Here is a 22,496-nt window from a genome sequence, read left to right as displayed (position 1 = left end):
GATTTATTACTTTCTTTTTATTTTTCCTTTATAATTCATTTTTTAAATCTGGTGTCTTCAGAGTTTGTATTATTTATGAATGTTATTTCCTGTTCATAGTTACGTAGTATTTTCTATTAAGACGGAGTCTGTTGGGCTTGAGAATGTCTGCCCTAAAATCATGAAAGTAATGATGCAATTCCTGAAGTATTCAAACCAACCTATTTGTTTCTGTTCTTTCTTCTTCTCCTCTACTCTCTACACCCTTCGCAGGTGTCTCAGACTGAGGTTTGTCACTTCTTCCTCGAGGAAGCCCTCCCTGACTATCACATCACCTACACTTATTCACAAAGATGGATTTGGGTGCCCCTTCTAGGTGTTCCCACAACCTCCTAGGCACTTTTAGGTTCACCTTGTAATACTACTTGCTTCACTATCTTGTCACCACCTCTTTACTCCTTATTAGCTATTACTCCTTATTAGCTATTAAGCTCCAAGAGGATTCAGATGCTGTCACAGTTTTATCCTGATCACCTACAATGGTGCTCATTCATTTAACAAATATTTCGTAAACACCTACTATATGCCAGATACTATCACAGGCACTAGGGACACTGCAGTGAACAAGCCAGTCACTGTTCCTCAGCTTGTGGAGTGGTCATTTTAATGAATGAGGGAGGATAATTAAGGGAAGTACTAAATATACCTGCAGACTATTATCAGTGCTGAGAAAAATAGAGAGTGTTGTAGGGGAGGAAATTCAGCAGGGGATTGCTTAGATAAGGAGGTGAGAAGAGACCTCACTGAAGTAACAAACAGAGATATGAAGGAGGCAAAGGTCTTGTCTTAGGAAGAGTCAGGAGAAGAATGTTCTAAATTGACAGACTGAAAGCACAAAGGTAGCAAAATTATTAACAGACTATGGTGCTTAAAAAAATGAAGTGAAATAAATCACTAAGTCTCACATATTGTAGGCATGAGAGAGACAACAATGAACAAACCTAACACAAACCTGTGCCCTCAAGTAGTTTATATACTCGTGGGGGAGCCAGCCAATAAAATAAATTAGAAAAATTATGATAAATGACACTGAGAAAAATAAAGCAATAAAGGGGGATAGTGAACAGGTTGCAATTTTAATAATACTATATTGGATATATGTCATGTCCTTCTTCTAAACATCGCAAAGTAGTTCCGTACAAATTAGCCTCAGAGAAAAATTAGGTCATCTAGATACTAGACACTAGAAAATGATGTCATCATTTTACAGAGGGAGAAATATGCTCAGGGAGGCTCAAAAACTTGCTCATCGTCACAGAGCACATCAGCAGTAGAATAAGCTTCTCATTTATATGCCAACTAATAGTTAAGATAAATACAATGATACGCTAAAATATATTAAGCACTTATGTTGCAGGCACTGTTTATGTGCCTTTTATAGGCTTCATTTATGTACTTCTCACACTAATCTTCTGATGTGGATATAATTAACGTTCCTATTTTATAAGAAGGTAACGAAGCCACCAAAGAGCTAATTAACTTTCCCAAAATCAGCAATGAGTGAGGGACGTAGCCAGGATTTGCCTCAAGAACTTGCGCTCATAACTGGTACTCTTAGCTAGAGTCATCCAAGAAAGACACTGGCTAAGAAAACAGTAACTCTCAAGGTATCCCAGGATGACTAGGACTTTCTTTCCTTAGGGCCAGTTCCCTTTCATCCTTTTATCAAAGGACATGTGAAAGGCAGTGCCCAGAGCTGGAGAGTTGCATAACTAATCCATTTTACTCAGACACAACTCAGGTGGCCGCTCCTAAGACCCTCATCAAGGGAAGGCCCCTCACAATACGTACATGCAGTTTGTTGAGCAACACCGCATCTGTTGTGCTGTTGGCTCCCGGCTTAGCAGCTTTCCAGAACTGTTTCTGGGCAGAGTAGCGATTCATGGGACATAGCTTAAAGAGGCAATCTAGAAGTGAAACAAATAAAAGTGTTTTTGAGAAACCAGATGCACTCAACCTATGAAAAAACATTATACGTAAGTACAAATGACAAGACAAGGCCCTTTTAGGAATCTCTCCTCTGACCTTTAATTCACACCACATGTGAGGTGCCAGGTGAGGAAACTGAGGCTTTCAGAAAGTCAGTTAATTCAATGTCACTGTCACACAGCCAGTTAAGCTTATTCCCTGAGAAGTTTACATTTTGACATAATTGGGTTTTTCAAATGGTTAAGTAATTTGTAGAGTAAAATTAATAATTCTGGAACGAAAACCCAGGTTTGGAAAAAGTATACCCTGAAGTATTTCAAGAACAAGCTTCTAAGGAAATTTCAATCTACTAACCACACACTTATTCTCATTTGTTCACTGAAACAGACTGAAACAGATTCTCTTAAAGGACCTTGAATAGGAAAATACCTAGTTATGGTCTTCACCAAATAACTCTCTCAAAACAACAAAAGTTAATTTGCTATCATCAACTAGGACTTTGCTCTAATTCAGACTATTTCTTCTAGTTGGGATCAATGAATTTTTACAAAGTACTGAACAAATAATTGACACTGTTGGGAAAAAAATATAAAAGATCATTTAATTGTAGAACAAGTATTTTCCTCCTTTCTGTAATCTTCTTCACTAAATAATTCTACTTAGTCATAAGCAGTTATAAGGTAAATATAAAACCAAACCACTGATACCCATAATTATCAAGAACATAATCCATCTATTCAAAGTAATCATTAGGGCATATAAAAGAGGTCATCTAGATTTTTAGAAAACAAAGGACACCACAAATAATCTATTAAAAGATAGAACTGCTGTCCCCACATCTTATGAAAGCCACAGATTACTGTCATTTACTGTATCAGTAGCAACTTAATATCATCGAGACAATATTCCTACCAGTTTGACATATGTGAACCCCCATTTACCATGTAAATAATCACATACAACCGGGAAACTATCAGCTTTAAAGGTCCTATCTTTGGCAGTAAACAGAGGTGGGCTGGACAAAGGTGATTTCCTTGATAATCACGTCACTTAAAAGGCATTCAAAAACAGGTATGCCATTGGTATTAATATTTGACAGAGAACTTATTTTATGGGCCAAATAAAGTAAACAATTTCAAATTTCATCAATAATGAGAGTAAAATGGTCTATTTTTTTTCCTCCAACACACTTCATATGATAATTGCTAAATGGTATGAATTGCAAACAAAAGAATTTAAGTTGATTCTAGGAACAATCAGGCTGGAACTATAATGCCAAGGGATTAACATGCAATGGAAAGTACCATTCTACAAGTGTTCCTGGGACAGCCAAGTCAAACACCCCACTTAAATAATTGGGCTACACAATACAGGTTCAAAACTTCGGGTGACTGACTTTACCTTCACCTAGGATGAGAGTATAAATTTAAGTACTATCAATTCAACCAAAGCCTTGCCATAACTTCTATACTAACTGTTTTCCTTGGACAAAACATTGCATTGGATTAAGCATATTTACAACCAACCAGCTATGTAAATATAAGAAATGCTAACAAACTAGTAACAGAACCAAATTAGCCTTGCTGATTTTGTCCTGTCTTCCCAGTTGCTTAGCAACTGATTCAAAGAGAAAATTAAATTAAGCAATTCAAATGTGATGTTAAACTAACCTTCCAAAATTCTGCAAGTCAGCGGCTCCACATTGCCCTTTGCTATTTGGACGGCACAGCAGGGCAAAATTAAAGTTCCACTGGATTCTAATACTGTGCTAAGTATAGAAACACACAAATACAGGAAATCCAGTAGAAGAATATATAATACATATTTGAGAGAAAGGAGTACCTGTGTGTGTGTGCGCATGTGTGTGTATACATGTGTGTGTATATATATGTGTGTGTATATATATTTATATATGCATGTACACACAATGTGTGCACACACGTACATATACACACATACACAGTGGTTTGATCTCACGCCAAAGAAATGCCACAAAGAATACCTTATGTGACAAGGGTTATTTTAGGCCTTTGAAGAATAAACTAAACTAAGCTTTCAAAAAATTACTCCTGAATATTCCTAAGCTTTAGCAGATGCCATACTGGGCTAACACAGAAGTAGTTTGCTGAATAGAGGGTTGGGTTAAGTGCTGAAGGGCTGAGTGGGCTGGAACCCAGACAGAACAGGCCATGGGTGATCTTCTATGGTTTAAACAGCATCCCAGAACTTGGTTGGAGAGAGAACAGTCAACTGCTTGAAGATGCATTAACTATGAAATGAGCACTTGTGGTGCATAGTTAAGAGAAGTCAAGGGGCGCCTGGGTGGCTCAGTCATTTAAGTGTCAGACTCTTGATCTCAGCTCAGGTCTTGATCTCAGGGTAGTGAGTTCAAGCCCCACGTTAGAGAAAACAAAAAACAAACAAACAAACAAACCCCAGAAGAAGTCAAGAGGAGCCATAGGTGTTTATGGAGCCCTCCGCAACAGGGTGCCTGGGGGAGAAAGCAAAGAAGCTCTCTCAGAGGGAGCCTCCTAGGGACTAAGATAATAAAGGCTGCCAAAGAACAGCCGAAACCCTGTTCTCTACACACCATCCACATCTCTAGAACAAAAGGCTCCTGAGTGCAGAGATTTTTGTCTGTTTGGCATGTACCTGTTACCCAGGGCCTAGGAGTACAGAAAGAGTGCAAGTGATCGTTGCTGAATTAATGCCCAGGTTGTGTTATCATCTCTACAGCTCCCCCAAGTAATGACAGGGAAGTTGTCTCAAGACACCTCCAGTTCTAAGTGCCCAGGAATCTATTCACTAATTCAGTTACCATTTACTAAAGTGCCTAGTGTGTGCTGGGTGCTGAAAACAGAACACTGAGCCCATCTTGCAAGTTTCTTCATGACAGCAAAAAACTAAAGACACAACTTGAATTACTCAAGTCAAAAGTATGGTGGAGGAAAGAATTATATACTGACACAATATCCTGCTGGAGGGGAGCTGCATCTTACACAAGGTCATCAGGACGGGCACCCCCAGGACAGTGGTGTCTGACAGAGAACTGAAGGGTGTGAAGGAGCCACTTGATAAACATCAGGAGGCAAAGCCTTCCATGCAAAAGGACTAGCAAGTGCAAAGGCCCTTCAGTGAAAGAAATTTTGATAAGGTTAAAAAAAATTTGAAAAGATGGCCTGGAAGGTACCAGGCAACAGGAAGAGTTACAAGAGACATGGCCAGAGACACAAGCAGATGCTGCATTATGTAGGATTGTATAGACCCTGGTGAGGCATGTAATTATTCTTTTAACAGCAGTGAGAAGCAACCAAAGGCTATAAGCAAAGAACCTAATAAGGGAGCCTCCTTTTTGTTATTGGTGCCTACTAAGAAAAGGAAGGCTGGGAGGGGTAGATTTGGGGAGAAAAGAAGAAATTACTAATTTTAACTATGCTTAGTTTGAGATGCCTATGAAGCATTCAAGCTGAAATGTTGAATAAGCCATCCACCACCTAGCAGGTTGGAAATACAGGAATTATTTAAGGAGTAAGGGCAGGGGGCAGGAGAAGGATAGAGATGCTGAAGAGGAGAAAAGTTGAGGAAGTCAGCTTTATAAATACAATGTAGCTACTACCCATCTGTGACCAGGGAGGGCAGAATAAAGACCCTTCTTCCCTCTTTCCCTCTCCCCAGAAGAAAACAGAAAAACCCAAATCCACCCTCTACTAAACTCAATTCCGTCTTCCTAAGTTGCAATAAATGAATATGCAAAGAGGATGGAGGGATGGATAGATAAAGAGACATGAAGCCTGAGTATCTGCAGAGGGGTACCAGGGAGAAGGAAGCCAGTTTGCTCAGTGGAACCCTGGAAAAGCTCAGGAACCCAGGATAACACTGTGCAGGACACATTACTGCCCAACCCAGAGCAAGGACAAAGGGCTCCAGGGGCTGAGCACGGTGGTGGGAACTAGGAGTGAGATGCCTCCATCCCCCTCCTACATGGAAACATACAGAGGCTTTTCACAAGGAGAGAAGACTCAGTATGTGCTATGAAAGAATTATGTACACAAAGAAAAATAAGATTATTACTAACTCCACGGGAAAGCTGCACATTAAAATCAAGTATGTTGATAGCTCAAGAGCAAACAATATTTACATAGTCACAAAAATCAAAGACTGAATACTAGTCTAGCCAAAAAGAAGTGGTATAACTCTAATGTGAGGATGGAAGAGGAGCAGAGGGTGTCAGAAAGCCAACCTCATCTGTAATAACAGGAAGTCAACAGAAGAGATTTATAATAGATTAATCTACAGACATCAAGAGATACACATCGTCTAGAAAAACGGGTAAATACCAGTAAAATATGTTAAAATATTCTAAATTGCTGCCTCTGGAACGTGGAAGGCATGAGGTATCAGATATAGGACTGTTATTTTTATTCTGCATTTTATCAATGTTTGAACTTTTTTGAGGTGAAATTCACATAACATTAAACTAATCATTTTAAAGTGAATGATTCAGTGGCATTCAGTACACCGCAATGTTGTGCAATCACCTCTACCTAGTTCCAAAATATTGTTATCACCCACAAAAGAAAACGCCATATCTATGAAATTCATTCCAAACCCCTCATATTTCACTTTTTTAAAGAATGTGCAAGTATCAATGAAAATGCTTAACTTTTTTAAACAACCTTTTTGTACCCAAAAGCATTTCAGTTCTTGCTTAGTTATCATTCTGCAAATGAGTGACAAAAGGCAGCAAGATGGATAATGCCATGGATCAGTGGGAATACAGAAATCTTCTGCACTGTTGATAGGTACACTACTAGGGTGAGTCAAGTTATGTAGATACATAGAACCTGTAACATATAATCCAGCAATTCTGCTACAGCGCATATATCCCAAAGATATGTCTCACAGCCAGGCCCCCGAGTCTCCATGTCCACTTGAAGGAGGAGATTCCAGGAAAGAGAGTGAGAAACTCTACTGGTTTGCAAGTAACATAAAACCTGTATTGATAGCCAGTTATCAATGATAGCCAATCTCACATGACCCCACCATGCTACAAGGAGTTAAAAAATGTAGTTCAGCTGAGCGCCCAGGAAGAAGGCATTTGCTGTGTACCTAGCCAGCCTCTGGCTGTCTGTCCCTCTGAATGCCACACTCTCTCACCACCACCCACCACTCAGTGTTGTAGCAATTAATCAGACAAAAACAGTCCCTTCTCTCATAGAATTTGGGCTCTTCAAACCTACTTCAATGACCAAAAACACAAATGATCAACAACCTATTTTTTTTTGAAATTCTTCATTTCACCTATCATACATAAACACAATTTTATATGGAGAGAAATCAAGGGGAGAGGTATGTAAGTTACAAGTATGAAAAATTTCAGGGTTGATCATTCATATGTTGCCCTCTTTTCAACAGGGTAAGAGGCAGAGGAACAAAAATTTCAAAAGAACAGACAGCGTGATTAACAAAGAAAAAGCAGAGGATTAATTCCCCAGTAAGGCAGTTAAGATTTAAAAAGAAGTATTGAAAGGGGAATACAAAACAATCCATATTTTAAGTATCCTCCCAACTCAACTTTGCTACACTGAAAGTCTCACAAGGGCAGGACTTACCTGCCTTATTCATCATTCTGTCTCCACTGCATTCAGTAAAATATCAGGCCAATGAATAAATGGATATTCAAGGTGGAAGAACTCTAAAGTGGCAGTTCACTACAGCAAAACCTACTCTATTTTCAACAAAAGCCTTCCCTGAACAAGTAATTAACTCCAGTTCACTAAAAGAGGAAACCAGTACAACACATTGTTGTGTCTGTTGCTTGCTAATCACATTTCCCAAGTCATGACAGGAGCCCTTTGAAGTTAAGTGACATTTGCCAACTCGGACTGCCAAATAAACCTTTCATTACCTGTCTGTAAAAAAAAATACACACTGTTATTAAAAGACAAAGGAAAACAAGGTAGTGTTCCCCCTTAGGCAAGCAGATGCTTTCTGTGGGTAGAAAACTCAGGACAGATACTGTTTAAACTTACGACAGGTAGTAAATAAGCCCTAGAGAACTAAAGTACAGGATAGGGAATGTAGACAACAGTAGTATACTATAAACATCAGATTTGCTAACAGACAGAATTATTCCAATCGGTAAAAAAAAAAAAAGATAATGTAATGTGATAGAGATGCTAATTATTGCTACAATGGCAATCATATTACGATATATAAACATATCAAATTATCAAGAGTTCCATACCTTAGATTTATATAATGTTATATGTCAAACATATTTCAATTTTTAAAATACATGTAAAAAAAAAAAAAAAAAAGAAAGAAAGAAAGAAAACCCAAGCTGACTACAGGCTAGCCTGCTATTCTCTGCCTTTATCAGTTTTCATGGCTGTAGAGCCATCATTCACAAACACATTTAAAAAGTGGAAACACAGGTGGACACTTCCTTTTTGATCTACTTTAGTTCAATCAAGTAAATTTTTATTTACCTATTTGCAAGCATTACTTGAAATGGATCAGCTTTAACCCAAAGATAGAAAGTAAAAAATTACTTTAAAAAAGCAAGGCCTCTTCCCATTTATGCAAGACCAAAGTGTACACAAGTTCCTTCCAGCTGCAGCCTTAGCACAGGCAGCTGCCAATCTTTGGAATGTCAGTGCCCTGCCCTCTGCACCTGGACAGATGCAGAGACCCAGAGCCAGCTAAACATCACTGTGATAGCAGGGTCAGATGTCCCTGGGCAATATGCATAGTGTATCAATGAGGGGTAATGGGTCTTTGCAACAGGGGCAGTGTCCTCTTCCCCCATCCCCAAAAGGGTTCCTAAGCAGGAACCTTGTTGTGCCCCTAACAGCTCCAGTAATGCCTAAGCCTGGCTGCCTCCCTATTGATTTTGTGAGCTACCCACTGTTCTTCCAGCAGTTTGCTTTTTTGGCTTATCTTAGTTTCTGTTGCTTACAACCAAGAGTCCGAGCTGACCTACAGAGTGAAAAACCACTGCACTCTGCTGGCAATGGAAACAAACAAAGGCTTTTAACATCACCAAAGACAATGCCAAAAAGGAAGAGACAGCAAATCTGGAAAGCTCTGGGTACTCCAGCCATGGTTCCATCCCTCACTAGCTGAGCAGTGTTGGCCAGGTTACTAAAGCTCTCTGTGTCTGCATGTCTTCCTCTGGCAAACGAGTCATCCCTAAGGGACCACAGACCCTTGAGATCTGATAGAGTACATGGAAGCATATATTCCAGGTCAGGTAAGTCACAGAAAACCCAGAGATGGAAAGGCTGAAGTGCACACTGCTCTGCAGTCTAGCTGACTGGATTTAAACCTCAGCTCTATCATGTTAGCTGTATCATCTTGGAGAAAATTATCTCATCCCTGTAGGTTTTTGTCTCTTGCCTATAAAAGGGCAATAACCACAACAGCTAACTACAAACTAACTTAGAAGATTAAATTAACTACTTCATTTAAAACACTTAGTACAGATGCTGCCACAGAGTAAACACTCAATAAATATTCACCCTTGTGATAGAATGGATAAACCAACTGCATATTCATTCTACACTGCAATGCTAGGAGGAAACACTGTAATGGATAACCAACTATTGTTTCATACAACATAGATGGATTTCACATTGTTTTGAGCGAAAGAAGTCAAAACAAAACAAAACAAAGAATCTATTTATATGAATTCAAGAACAAGCATAACTAATCTATAGATACAGGGCATGAATACTGGTTACCTTTGTTGGGGGGTAATATTTCCTGGGAAGGGGCACTTTCTGAGGTGCTGGAAGTGGTCTCTACCTCAATGTGAGTGGGGGTCATGAGAGACAGAGAGTACAACTTCTATGATATCTGCACTTAAAGTACATGTGTATATATGTATATTTGTGTGCGTATGTAATACCTCAATAAAAGATAATAATGAAATAGCTGTTCTCACAAAAAAGAGGATTAAACACACTTTCCCGTTATGTAGAAAGGTTAACAATAGTGTCTGATTTCCACTGCTGGGAAAACATGATTTGTTTTGCCAGGGGTTTGGGTTGGGCATTTGCTGGTTTATAATGGAGAAGAGGAAAGGCACAACAGAGATTACATCACTGCCTCCCCAAATGGCCTCAGTTATTTGCATTACTCGCAGGACACCCTGGGCAATGAGCATTCCCTGGCCCAACGCCTAACACCCAGAGAGACTGTGACTGAGACAGGCTTTTCCCCACTGACTCCCTGTAGTAGCCAAATATAATACCATTAATAGGCAACAGTTTAAAAATGCAATCTGTAACAAAATGCTAGGATGTCTATTTGCTTCAAACTAATCAGGGAGAGGGGAATGGGGGATGCAGATGAAACAAGATTGGCCATGAGTTGGTAACTGTTAAAGGTGGGTTTTGGGTACATGGAAGTTCACTATACTATTATTCTTTCATCTTGTATATAGGCTTAAAATTTTATTTTTTTAGGATTTTATTTATTTATTCATGACAGATACAGAGAGAGAGAAAGGCAGAGATGCAGGCAGAGGAAGAAGCAGGCTCCATGCAGAGAGCCCAATGTGGGACTCGATCCTAGGACTCTGGGATCACGCCCTGAGCCAAAGGCAGACACTCAACCGCTGAGCCACCTGGGCATCCCTAGGCTTAAAATTTTATATAGTAAAAACATCTGTGAAATTTCTTTTTAAGTATGAAATTTTTATAAAACCCAAAGTATTCACCAAGTTCAAAACAATGTTGTTTTAAGTTAAAAGGAAATCCTGTTTTATATGTAACCTGGTCCAATTTGCCAATCTACCTGAAAATCAATATATTCTGTAAAGGAAAAGGTGGATAGACTGGTCAAATAAGAAATGTAATAGAGTGGGGGCACCTGAGTGGCTCAGTTGGTTGACTATCTGATTCTTGGTTTCAGCTCAGGTCATGATCTCAGGATTGTGAGATCAAACGTCCATGCGGGGGGAACCATGTTCAACAGGGAGTCTGCTTGAGATCCTTTTTTTCTGCCCCTCCCCACCACCCCCAAGCATGCTCTTGAGCTCTCTGAAATAAATAAATCTTTAACAGAAAAAAGAAAAAAATACAATTCACTGAAATGCACCCAAAAATGAGAGGATGCCCAGCTCTAAGTTAGATCGAATAGCTTGTAATTCCATGGACCATGGAAAGAAAGCTCTTCTCTGACATAATTCTACATCCCTGGCACCTCTCAGACTTAAAGGCAAATGAAATTTCACTGTGTAATAGCCCTAGCTATTTAGACAGCTACAGCACTTGTTCACCTCTGTGAATATGTCAAATCTCCTACAAAAGGGCATTCAGAAGGTCTGGAACATCCAGTCTAAAAGGAGTTACATAAGCTATTGGACTGGTCATCCTGGGATCCTCCTGGAAAAAATATTTTTCAAATTAGAAACTCCCATTACACAAAGGAAACACAGGCTGTCTCAAAATAATTTGATTTCTCCTTCATTCACCAAACATTTCTTAAGTGCCGGTGGACTAGAGACAAAGAGTCAGTAAAATCTGGTCCTAAATGTCCTCAGGGAGAGAGAGGAGCCCACCAGTAATTCTAGAAGGTATGAAGCAGAAAAGTCACCTAATCCAATGTGTGTAGAGGTGAGAGAGTCAGATTGAGAGAAGGCCCCTCAATCGAGCTTTGCAGGGTCTATTGCTGAAGCCAAGGGGTGAGGCAGGAAGAGGGACAGACGATATAGAAAGAGTAAGAAATCTGTTGCATTATATGCAGCATATCAGCCCCAGAATTACCTTACTTCTCTATGAAGTGGGCCAGACCTTCCAACATGGCCCACAGCTGACCATGAGAAAAGCCGATACTGCTAACCTGCTCTCTCCTACTCTCCCCTACCTGGAAACCTCAACAGTGCATTTTCTTCACTTGTTCTCCATCTTGTATTCAAGAAATCAACAAACCCGTCGTTGCAGGCTTGCACCCACTTCTCCACAGAGGATAAGAGGGCAAGTGAACACAAACAACCAAGAGAAGACACTATCTCACTTGTCTCGCTCTGGTCCTTTCTCTACTGGTCTCCACTGAAAACCCAGAAAGCCAACTCTGAGCCCCTTAGTACTTTGCCCCCTTTGTGGGAGATTTCCCAACTGGTCCCTGTCATTTGTGAGCAGGACCTCTCCTCCACAGGTTTTTGGCTTTTTACATATTACTCATACTGTCAATAAACAGATTCCTTCCAAAGAAGCCCTTTCACTGGAAGGAAGTCAGAGTTTCACTGACTCTGACCCAGCAAAAAGGAATTAACCAAACAAATCAAGAGTCAAAGAGGTCATATATTTACCCTAAATGAAAAGTCGTTTTCTGAATTTCATGACCTATGTTTTCCTTTACTTACACTTTATTTTTATCTTTGCAAACACACACAGAATACCATCAGCAGCCTTTTGAAGTCAAAATATTTGCCAAGAATGATGATTATTAAACTTCTCTCCCCAAAACATCTACCTGAAAGATACACATTGCCACCCAAAATAGTGGCTTATTATAATAAAAGTTTTCCAAGAAGCATTTCAAAAATGATAACCTCCCCTCAAACAAAGGTGATTATACGAGGATTCCTCAACACTGTTGTAGGCATTGTGGATATTACCTATAATTATTTGTTGTGGCAGGCTGTCCTGTGCACTGTAGGATATTTAGCAGCATCCCTGGCCTGTACTCTTCAGTTGTCAGTAGTAACCCATCCCCCAGTTTCTTAAAAACCAAAAATGTCTATTAGAGGTTGCCAAATGTCCTCCGGGTGGGGCAAAATTATCCACCCCCCCCCCAATGGAGAACCACAGGATTAAATCGTCCTTCCTATCCTTCTTGAGGAATCAATACCCTAAAGGCACCAAAAGTGACAAGATGGACTGATAAAGACAACAGAGAGAGGCAAAAAGCATTCTAGACTCTTACGAATTATGTCTAGAAAGCAGCTTTTTTGGTTGCTGTACTTGAAATTCTACTTGACAGCTGGAACTCTCTTTCTATAACCGACTCCCCCGCCTAAAATCCGTTAGGGTTGTGATTCTCCACCCTGGCTCATCCTCAGAGTCAGAGAGAGAGCTTTCAAAGTAATACAGTACTCTGGCCCCTCCTTCCCACATTCTAATTCTTGGGTCTGAAAGTGGGAGATGAGCAAGGTTTCCCACCCAAACTCCCTAGGTGATTTCCACTGACTCTCTTAGTTCACATGGCAGTAGGGTGCTCAAACAAGGGTATATCATAATTGATAAACAAGGGTATATCAATTATTGCCATAATTGCCAGATTTTACTAAAATACAGATGTCTAACTGGAGAGTGTGGTCTAGAAATCCTCATTTTTCTCAAATTCTCCAGGTGATTCTAATGTGAATGGTCCCCAATCACACACTCTGAGAAACAGTGGCCTATGGAATACATGAATTACAAAAACAGCACTTCTCAAACTTTAATTGACAGACAAATCATCTAAGGCTCTTGTTAAAAGGCAGGCACTAATTCAGCAGCTCTGAGGAAGGATCTGGAATTCTGCATTTCTAACAAGCTCCCAGGTGATGAGAAGTGCTGGTCTGGGGGACTACTCTGCTAGGAAGGTTCTAACAGACTCAAGAGAATGCTAGCAACTTGGATTCCCAAGTCCTGTAGGCACATCTATCAAAGAGCTTAGCAATGAGAACGTTCAGATGCTTCAGAAGTTCAGGCGTGGTAGAAAGAATGGGAGCCAGGAATGCGTGGCCCTTCATATGGCCCATCTCCAGCTTTACTTCTTCACAGCACTCCTCCACCAACGTCCCACTCTGGCCATTCCAAACTACTTCCAATTCTCACGAACATGTGCCATATGTCACTCTTCCATATCTTTACCAAGTTGTTCCCTGCCAGAAATTGTCTTCCCATGCCACCATCTCAATCAGCACAATCGTCATTTTTTGCCTAGGCTCTTCTTCATCTATTATGCTGTAGGTTCACCTCAAAGTTCAGCTCCCCAGGGAAGACAGGCATGTCCTCCATCCTACTCCTCCCTACCATGCAGGATCATCATTCCCGCCCCCATGATCCCAAACAGTGCCTTCAGTTTAAGACTGCCTTATGACTTGTCTACATAAAGGGTATGTGGATTCATGTGATTTAATCAGAAAATATCTAACACCATTTAAAAATGTATTCAGTAGAAAAGGTTCTTTTCTCTCCTTGGATTTAAAAAAAAAAAAAAAAGGGTAAGACTCTAGGAACAGCAAGATTCTAACTATCCTAGGTGGCAAATACTGCCAATACAGAAATTAAAAGTATCTAGACCCATTTAATGATCAAAGTTCCCAATATTATTTCAACCTAAGATTTCACTCTCCCCACTTCCCATCTTATGCCTCCATCCTCCATCCTCCCCACTCTACTCCTGTCTTGCCTACTTCACTGCAGATCCCATCTGAGTAGCAGCAGATGTGGGAAGAAGGGCAGCAAAGTTCTTACTTGGCTGGAGGTATCAAGCTGACTTCATACACCAGCCCTAGATGATATATGCTTAAAGTTGACTTTTTCATTTTTTGGGTACTTTTTTCTTAGATTTTTATTTGTAAATAATTTCAAATTTACAGAGAAGTTGAAAGAATAGTAACACAGGAACTATTCTCTATCCAAAGTCACCTTTTACGAACATTTTGCCCATTTGCTTTATCATTCATATTCTCTGTATATACATATAGAATATCTAACATACAGGAACAAATATGAAATAATTTCCTGAGCCATTTGGGTTAAGTTGCATTAAAACTATGCCCCTGACACTTCTTTCAGTGTCTATTTCCTAAAAATAAGGATATCCTCTAACATGACCACAACACAATATCAATATCAGTAAATTTAACATTGATCTTGTACTTTTATCTAGCCTATAGTCCACACCTCTACTTTATCATTTGATCCAACAATGGCCTTTCTAATACTTTCCCCCTCCAGTTCACAATCCCATTAGGATCTGGGACATTTGCTTATAACGTTACTACAGCTGATCATCATCTGTCACAGCCCTGACATTTAATAACACAATCCTCCATTTTTTTAAACCAAGTAGTTTTCAGTTGGGGTCTGAAGTTTCCTTGCAGTTCAATTCCAGCTAGAATACTACATAAAGGATACCATACACTTCTGGGGGCATTGCCTCTGTAAAGACATGGTGTCCATCTGATCTGGTTGGCACTTTAACAGGCATCCTGGAGATCAGCCTGCCACTGCTGGAGGTCCCTCCTCTGTACTCCCTCCTCAGGGGGATACCTATCTATTCTGGCAGTCATAGCCCCTCCTCAGTCTCTGAAGATCCAGCACTGTGCTCCCAGGATCTTCTCTGCAGCTACAATGATCTCCATACCAACTCTCACACATGGCCCGTATATATCCAATGGAAAAATCCTGAGTTCTTTGCTTGGGCAAACTGACACCAATGTACAGAAATACTTTTATTAACACACCTAGACAATCCCTTTCATCCCCTAGATATTTCCTAGTTGGAATCAGACACCCCCATCTCCTCCCAAGCAAAAGAGACACATACTCAACTTTCCAAGTAGTCCTGTTGTAAGTCTTTACAGTTAATGCCTTCATAAATGTTCAGAATCCACCCTCATGTATGCATTACCCTTTGTGTCTTGGTGTCTCAGCAGAGACGCCTAACTTCCATCCTATATACCTCACTGACTCCAACCTCCCACTTCCAGAATTCTGCAATGGCCTGCAAATGCAGGCCCTGGGTCTTATTCATCACCATGTTACAAAGGGCCTAGCAGGTACATAAGCCTTCAATAACCACTGTTTAATGAATTATAATGTACCTCCCACCTAGAATACATTCTCAAGCACAACTGAAAACTGTCATCTAAAAAAGAGGTCTTGCCTTATTTCCTTCCCTCTGACTTCTTTGTTTCATTTGTTTTTTAAGTGAAAAGTTGGTATGTTATATGTCTGTTTCATTTTCATGTTTTGTTACCAGTAAGCTTCAAATGTTTCTATATGGACTCATTTTTTCATTGGGATTTCATTCATATACAACAAAATTCACACTTTTAAATTATACAATCCAGTAGATTTTTTTGAAATTCAGAGTTGGCGTAACTAACACCATTATCTAATTCCAGACCACCTCAATCACCCTGAAAAGAAACCCCAGACCCATTGGCAGTCACGTCCCATTCTCTTCTCCTTTAGAACCTAGCAATTACTACTCTGCTTTCTGCTTTTATGGATTCTGGACGTTTCACATAAATGGAATCAAAGAATATACAGTCTGATTTGATTGGCTTCTTTCATTCAGCATAGTGTTTGTAAGTCTCATCCATATTATGGCATTCCTTTTTATGGTTGAATAATATCCCATTGTATGGAGAGACTACATTTCGTTTCTCTATTTATCAGCTGGTGAACATTTGAGTTGTTTCCACTTTTTAGCAATTATAAATAAAGCTACTATGATTGTGTACAACTTTCTATGCAGACATATTTTCAATTCTCTTGGGTATATGTTAAGAATGGAATTGCAGGGTTACTGATAAACTACCAAACCATTTTACAAAGTAGTTACATAATTTCATGATCCTAGCAGCATGAGGGTTTCAGTTTCTCCAATCCTCACCAACACTATTATTGTTCACCTTTGACTCTAGTCATCCTGGTGATTTCCTGGTATTTCCCTAATGACTGATGATATAGAACATATTTTCATGTGCTTATTGGGCACATGAAAACTTCCTTTGGAGAAAGGTCTATTTAAAGCCTTTGCCCATTTTAAAATTGGAATTAAAAATTAAAATTGGAATTTAATTAATTAATTAAAGATTTCATTTAATCATTCACAAGAGACAGAGAGAGACAGGCAGAGACATAGGCAGAGGGAGAAGCAGGCTCCCTCCGGGGAGCCTGATATGGGACTCGACCCCAGGACCCTGGGACCATGCCCTGAGCCAAAGGCAGATGCTCAACCATTGAGCTACCCAGGCACCCTGAGTTATTTATTTTTTAATTGTGGAGTTTTAAGGGTTCTTTACTTATCCTAGATACTATTCCCTTACTAGAAAAGTGACTTCAAGTATTTTCTCCCTTTCTATGAGTAGTCTCTTCACTTTCTTGATGCTATCCTTTGAAGCACAAATGTTTTCATGTTTCATAAAGTCTATTTTATTTTTTCTTTTATTGCATATGCTTTTGGTGTCATATCAAGAAACTATGGTGTGATTCAAGGTCATGAAGAATTATACCTATGTTTTCTTCAAGATATGCATAGTTTTAGCTCTCATATTTAGATCGTTGATCCATCACATTCACATTTGTTTATGATGTGAGGTAGGGGTCCCAACATGTGAAAATCCACTTGTCCCGGCACCACCTGTTGAAATTACTATTTTCCCCACCTAATTGTCTTGGATACACGTTGAAAATCAATTGAACATAAATTATGAGTTTCTTTCCTTTCACTTCTAACAGGTAATTAATGTCCACCAAACCCTTCCACACCCAACTCTTACCAACAGAAGAAAAAAGAAAAAGAACTTTATTCCAAAACATTGTTCTAGAATTTCACAAGAAAGCCTACAAATATAATTAAAGACTGTTGAAATGTAAAATTAGCATAATTTCTATAAAAGTTAAATACAGCATAAAGGCACAAAAAAATACTATCTATAACACAATCTAGTAAGAATGTGAGGTGATACTTGGGTCTTGAATGTGAGGTGATACTTGGGTCTTTTTTCCTAAGAGGGGGAAAAAATGTCTTTCAAAAGGCGTCTTGTTGACATAAAAGACAGTGTGAGATGCTATTCCCAGGTGACTTTTCTTAACTATCAATGATTTTTTTAAACTATGGAAGTGACACCATATTTGGCCAAGTTAGGTTTGACCACGTTCTCTTCCAGGAATAAATGCAATTTTGTAACAGTGAACGGATTTCTGTGAAAACCACAGAAATTATGATGTGGTTTCATGTGTTGTATCACCAAACCAAGAAATTAAGTGGAGTTTGTATTTTTATTTTTCTATTACTGTGTTGTGAAGGCTATGGATGTTTTATCCAACCTATCTTTGGGGAGCAAATCAGTCTTAGAGAGAAAGCCATAGAAATTAGCTTGTATGACACAATCTTAACCTTTACCCAAGGAATGTGTCCACCACCATTAACTTTAAATTCCCAGAATACCACCCTTCACACCATAATCTCTACAATATAATTTCTAAGCAGCCCACAGACTATCATTTTACGTGGAAGACACATAAACATTCACATATATTTGACAAATGCCAGGAAAGTGTTCTCAATTTAGAAGCTAAAAATTAAAGCTTTTTAAATTCTTCACAAGACAAAGAAACACACACACACACACACACACACACACACACACACAACAGGAAGGCATGCAGAGATGATGTTCTTTTTGAGCTCTAGACTGGGGATCTTCAAATAGTCCATATGCATGCTCCCCAGTAAAGCCATCTGCAAGACCCATGGCTGGCATTTCCTTGGAACCACAGAATAATTTAAGATCTTAGAAATCCTCAACTTCCATTCTAATCCATGGGAAGAATTTGAGGGAGCATGATGAGTGGGCAGAAACCAGGACCATAATGTCCAAATATCTGCCTTGAGGGGATAAACAAACTGAGGTATGCAATGGACCACGCTCAACAATAAAAAAAAGACCAGACTACTGACAGACCCCACAACAGGAATGAATCTTTTTTTTTTTTTTTGGCTGGGTACAGTATTAACAGGAATGAATCTTAACCTAAGTATGCTTTATGAAAGAGGCCAAACAACAGAGAGTACACATTGTATGATTCCATTTAAATATAAATTCTAAGAAATGCAAACTAATCTATAGTGATGAAGCAGATCAGAGTTCCTGGGGGCAAGGAGGGCGGGGAGGTGATTGTAGGAAAGAGGGAATAAGGATCATGAAGGAGCAAGATAAGACTTTTAGGGGTAGTGACTATCTTCATTATTATAACTGTGGTTATGGCTTCACAGGAATACACGTGTCAAAATTTATCAAATTGTACATTTTTAAAATGTGAATATACTGTATGTCAATGACTCCTCAATAATGCTATTTATAATCCCACAAAACTACATCTACCACCTGATACTGTCTAGTCCAAAACTATTCAGTGCAGAGTGGATCTGCTCATGCTAGTGCCAGGGAAATAAACTTGAGACCCCTAAGAAATCCAAGTGAAAAACCACTGCCACTGTCTAGGTGGGTGAGGACTTCAGCAAACCAATTTCATTCAGGAATTTTCACTTTTAGAGTTCACTACTTCTCTTATTCCCAGTTTTCACGTATCAAGCACAGCATCACAAACCCAACCACCTGCGGTAGCCACTCCAGAATTTTAAGGTAAGGCCTCAGGAAATGGAGGAATATGAGCAAAGGGAAAACTGCTGCTCAATTTCTAACAAATGTTGCCATCCTGAAATGCTGACCCAATGTGGCTAGATGTGAATTTTCCCAAAAAGCCAAAAATTTGTCTTTTCATGTAAAATCTGAAATTTTTAAGGGTGAAGCAAGTAACTCAATTTTTAATACACCGTGCAGGTTAAACAAAAAACAAGTGTGAGCAGGAGCCAGCCTATAGGTTGCTGATTTGCAACGGCAGACAAAGCTCAGAACATAGGCTCTGGGTTCAGGATCAGCTCTATAACTTCTGGGTCCATGATCTTAGGTAATAGACTCAACCTCTCTAATATCCCATATCCTCACCAGCAACGTAGAGCTAACAATACAGGATCCACATTGAGAGCTATAGTAAAGATGAAATGTTCTACACGTGGAAAACCTACAGTAAATATTACCAATACTCTAAATGAGAGCATGCTTCACTTTCATAGATTTCTCCAAAAATAGATTTCTCTTTTGTGTTGAAGCTACAGATGGCTTGTAGCTTGGAGAGCTCATAAGAACACTGAATAGCAGCAATTGGGCTTCAACAAGCTGGACCAAGGGGACAAAACAAATCTCATCCCATTTAAACACAGAGCAAACTCTCATTTTTTAAGTAAGACACAGGGAAAATTGTCTTGGGAATGAGTTTGGGTGATGGGAATAGAATGTGTCAGTGTTATGTGGCTCCAAAATATAATGGCCAGGAAAAAAAAAATGTGTAATGATCCAGTGTACTAATTAGAACACACCTAGAATATGACCTTTCGCTTAGAAAGCCACACTGGGAGACATGAGCAAAAGGCATCCTAGCCATAGAGGGGAACCAGGAAAGGCAGGGGATTTCACAATGTTCTTAGAGGGAAAGGGGATGCTTACAGAAGTTAAGTGACTTACATGAGATCACACCTCAACTGGGACACTCCCAACTGACAGACTAACTTCTAGTATACTTTTGGAAAAGTTCATTTGAACAAAGCTAAAACAATTTCTTTATTGTAAGACCGGACGGATCCTTTACCATAACTCCCATATTTTATGTCCATCTTAAAGGTGGATGTAATAATTGTGTATCCTAAGTTTGCTTTTATTTTTTAATTCTTTGATCAAACTAGGGTTTCCTGAAACACCCCAAGGGAAGACCTTCTTATTGCTGTCAAGAATCACGTCATAGTCAGAGATCTGACTGCCATAGAACATGTCCAGGAAAAGAGCAATGACGGGTCAGAAAAGACTCACTTCCTTGCAACCAGGCAGGGCAAGAAGACAAGGAGCAAACCTTCATTAGGAGAAGGATTTAAGCTCAGCATGACTTGCTATCCAGAGCTGCGCAAGGTCGTGTAGATCTCAGCCCCACAAACCTTGTGTTATTCACACGCCCTTCCCCAATAGGTAAATTCAAAGCGAAATCACAGAGCTACCCAGCGAGTGAGCTCCAGGATGGTTTAACAACCCAACTCTCTGACTCTGACAGTCTTCTAACACTATCAGCCTCTCCACGGATGAGTCTTGGTATGTATTTGCTAATCGAAGTGTGAGGATTAACCCAAGAGAGGAGACCACTGTGACTCTGTGTACCTTAGACACCAAGCAGCCAGCCAGGAATGGCCTGCCAAGTGAGGAGGGTGGCCTGTGATGAGGAGCAGTTGAATAGGATCACATATCACAGCAGATCAGACTCTCTGGACAAAAGTTCACTGGTACTTTACTTCTAGCCAAACCAGGTCATTGACTGTTACCTAAATGCATGTGCTGTGTCACTTCTACTTCACTCCTGCATAGCTAGTATGGCCCCTTGTGCCCCATCGCCTTCACAATCCAACTTAATGCACCCTTCCTTGGTGATGCCAGCCACAAGTCCTCTCATCAATTTTATCCTTCCTCTCTTAGCAAACTGTTCCTGTATGGCCCCAGATTGCTGTCTCAATCATCCACAGCACTGTAGATGGCAGCTCCATGGGGACTCAAGGGACACCATTGTCACCTACACAGATCCTCAGCCCCACAAAACCCTCCCCTGTACATATGGACACATTTATTAAATGAACAGTAGCTTCACTTAAAAACGTTATTATCTCCAGCAAGAGTTGCCACCTGGTGGGCTTAAGGCCAAATCCAGCTCATAGACAATGTTCTATCTGGCCAGCTCAATGTTTTGAACAGACTGATATTAATTGCCACTATTTAAAAGTAGGCAATTTCACATTAAAATCCACCTCTCCAGCTTTTCATTAAAAGACAAACAAAAACAGGAATTGGCAATACTGGCTCATATTTATGCATGGCAGTAAACAGCTGGAAGTAAGAGGACCCCTCTCCCCTAGACAGAACATACACTTATTCTCTCATTTGCCCAGGTCTCTCTGAGCTAATTTACTCACTTACCACTCTATAATCCTAACCCATGTTTGCTGAAAATGAGTAAGCCACAAACCACTGCTGACATCTCAATACACTAAGAATATCAGCCTCTAAGAGATTACACATTTTTATTGACCCAGAGAAACAAGATGAAGTCAACTTGTTTTAATGTGAAATACAGCTATATTTCTATTCCCCCATAGAGTGACTTGTGCCTTTTCCTGTGTCGTAAGCATGGAGTAGTTGCTGGATTTAAACACTACAGGGTATACAAATGAAGGGGATTATGAAAATACCGAGCAGCTAATGAGGACTTCTGATCATAAGAAGTTGTCTAAGATTTTAGGGAGGAGAGAAATTTCCATGTATGAGAATGAAAAGGGTTCTAGCAAAAAGGTAGTCATTTAATCCACATAACCCCAAACTGGAAAGGTAACAGCTCACACCTTTATTCCAATAACGACCTGGTTCAGAGAACTGAACATCTATCTGTGACCACTTACTGGACCCTTCAGACCATAAATAAACCGCATGTTCCACCTCTGCCACCTGTAAACATGGGATCAGCAGAGCACAAACCCCACTTTACACAAGTAACAGATTATTATTTCACTTAGCTACTAAATCCAAGATTTGGAACCAAATGCAGGGTAGGAATAACCATATTAAAAACTAATACTTTAAGAGCAGGAAAGAAAACACATGGGAAGAGTTCATCTTTTTATGGACTTACGGCCATAAG

General features: G+C 39.7%; 1 protein-coding gene across 10 annotated transcripts in view; it reads right to left on the bottom strand.

Annotated features, from left to right (window-relative positions):
- The window catches only part of ITPR1 (inositol 1,4,5-trisphosphate receptor type 1), a 319,907-nt gene that overhangs the window by 201,382 nt on the left and 96,029 nt on the right, over nucleotides 1–22,496 (bottom strand). For all 10 annotated transcript variants that reach the window (XM_041762303.1, XM_041762302.1, XM_041762300.1 and 7 more), the window contains exon 5: nucleotides 1,831–1,946. In XM_041762303.1, coding sequence (XP_041618237.1) covers nucleotides 1,831–1,946 — 116 coding nt within the window. The remainder of the gene's footprint in view (nucleotides 1–1,830; nucleotides 1,947–22,496) is intronic.

The sequence above is a fragment of the Vulpes lagopus genome, chromosome 7 (assembly GCF_018345385.1).
Source record: "Vulpes lagopus strain Blue_001 chromosome 7, ASM1834538v1, whole genome shotgun sequence".
Lineage (NCBI taxonomy): Eukaryota > Metazoa > Chordata > Mammalia > Carnivora > Canidae > Vulpes > Vulpes lagopus.
Note: the sequence above shows the minus strand (reverse complement) of the source record. Positions and strands in the feature narration are given on the sequence as shown.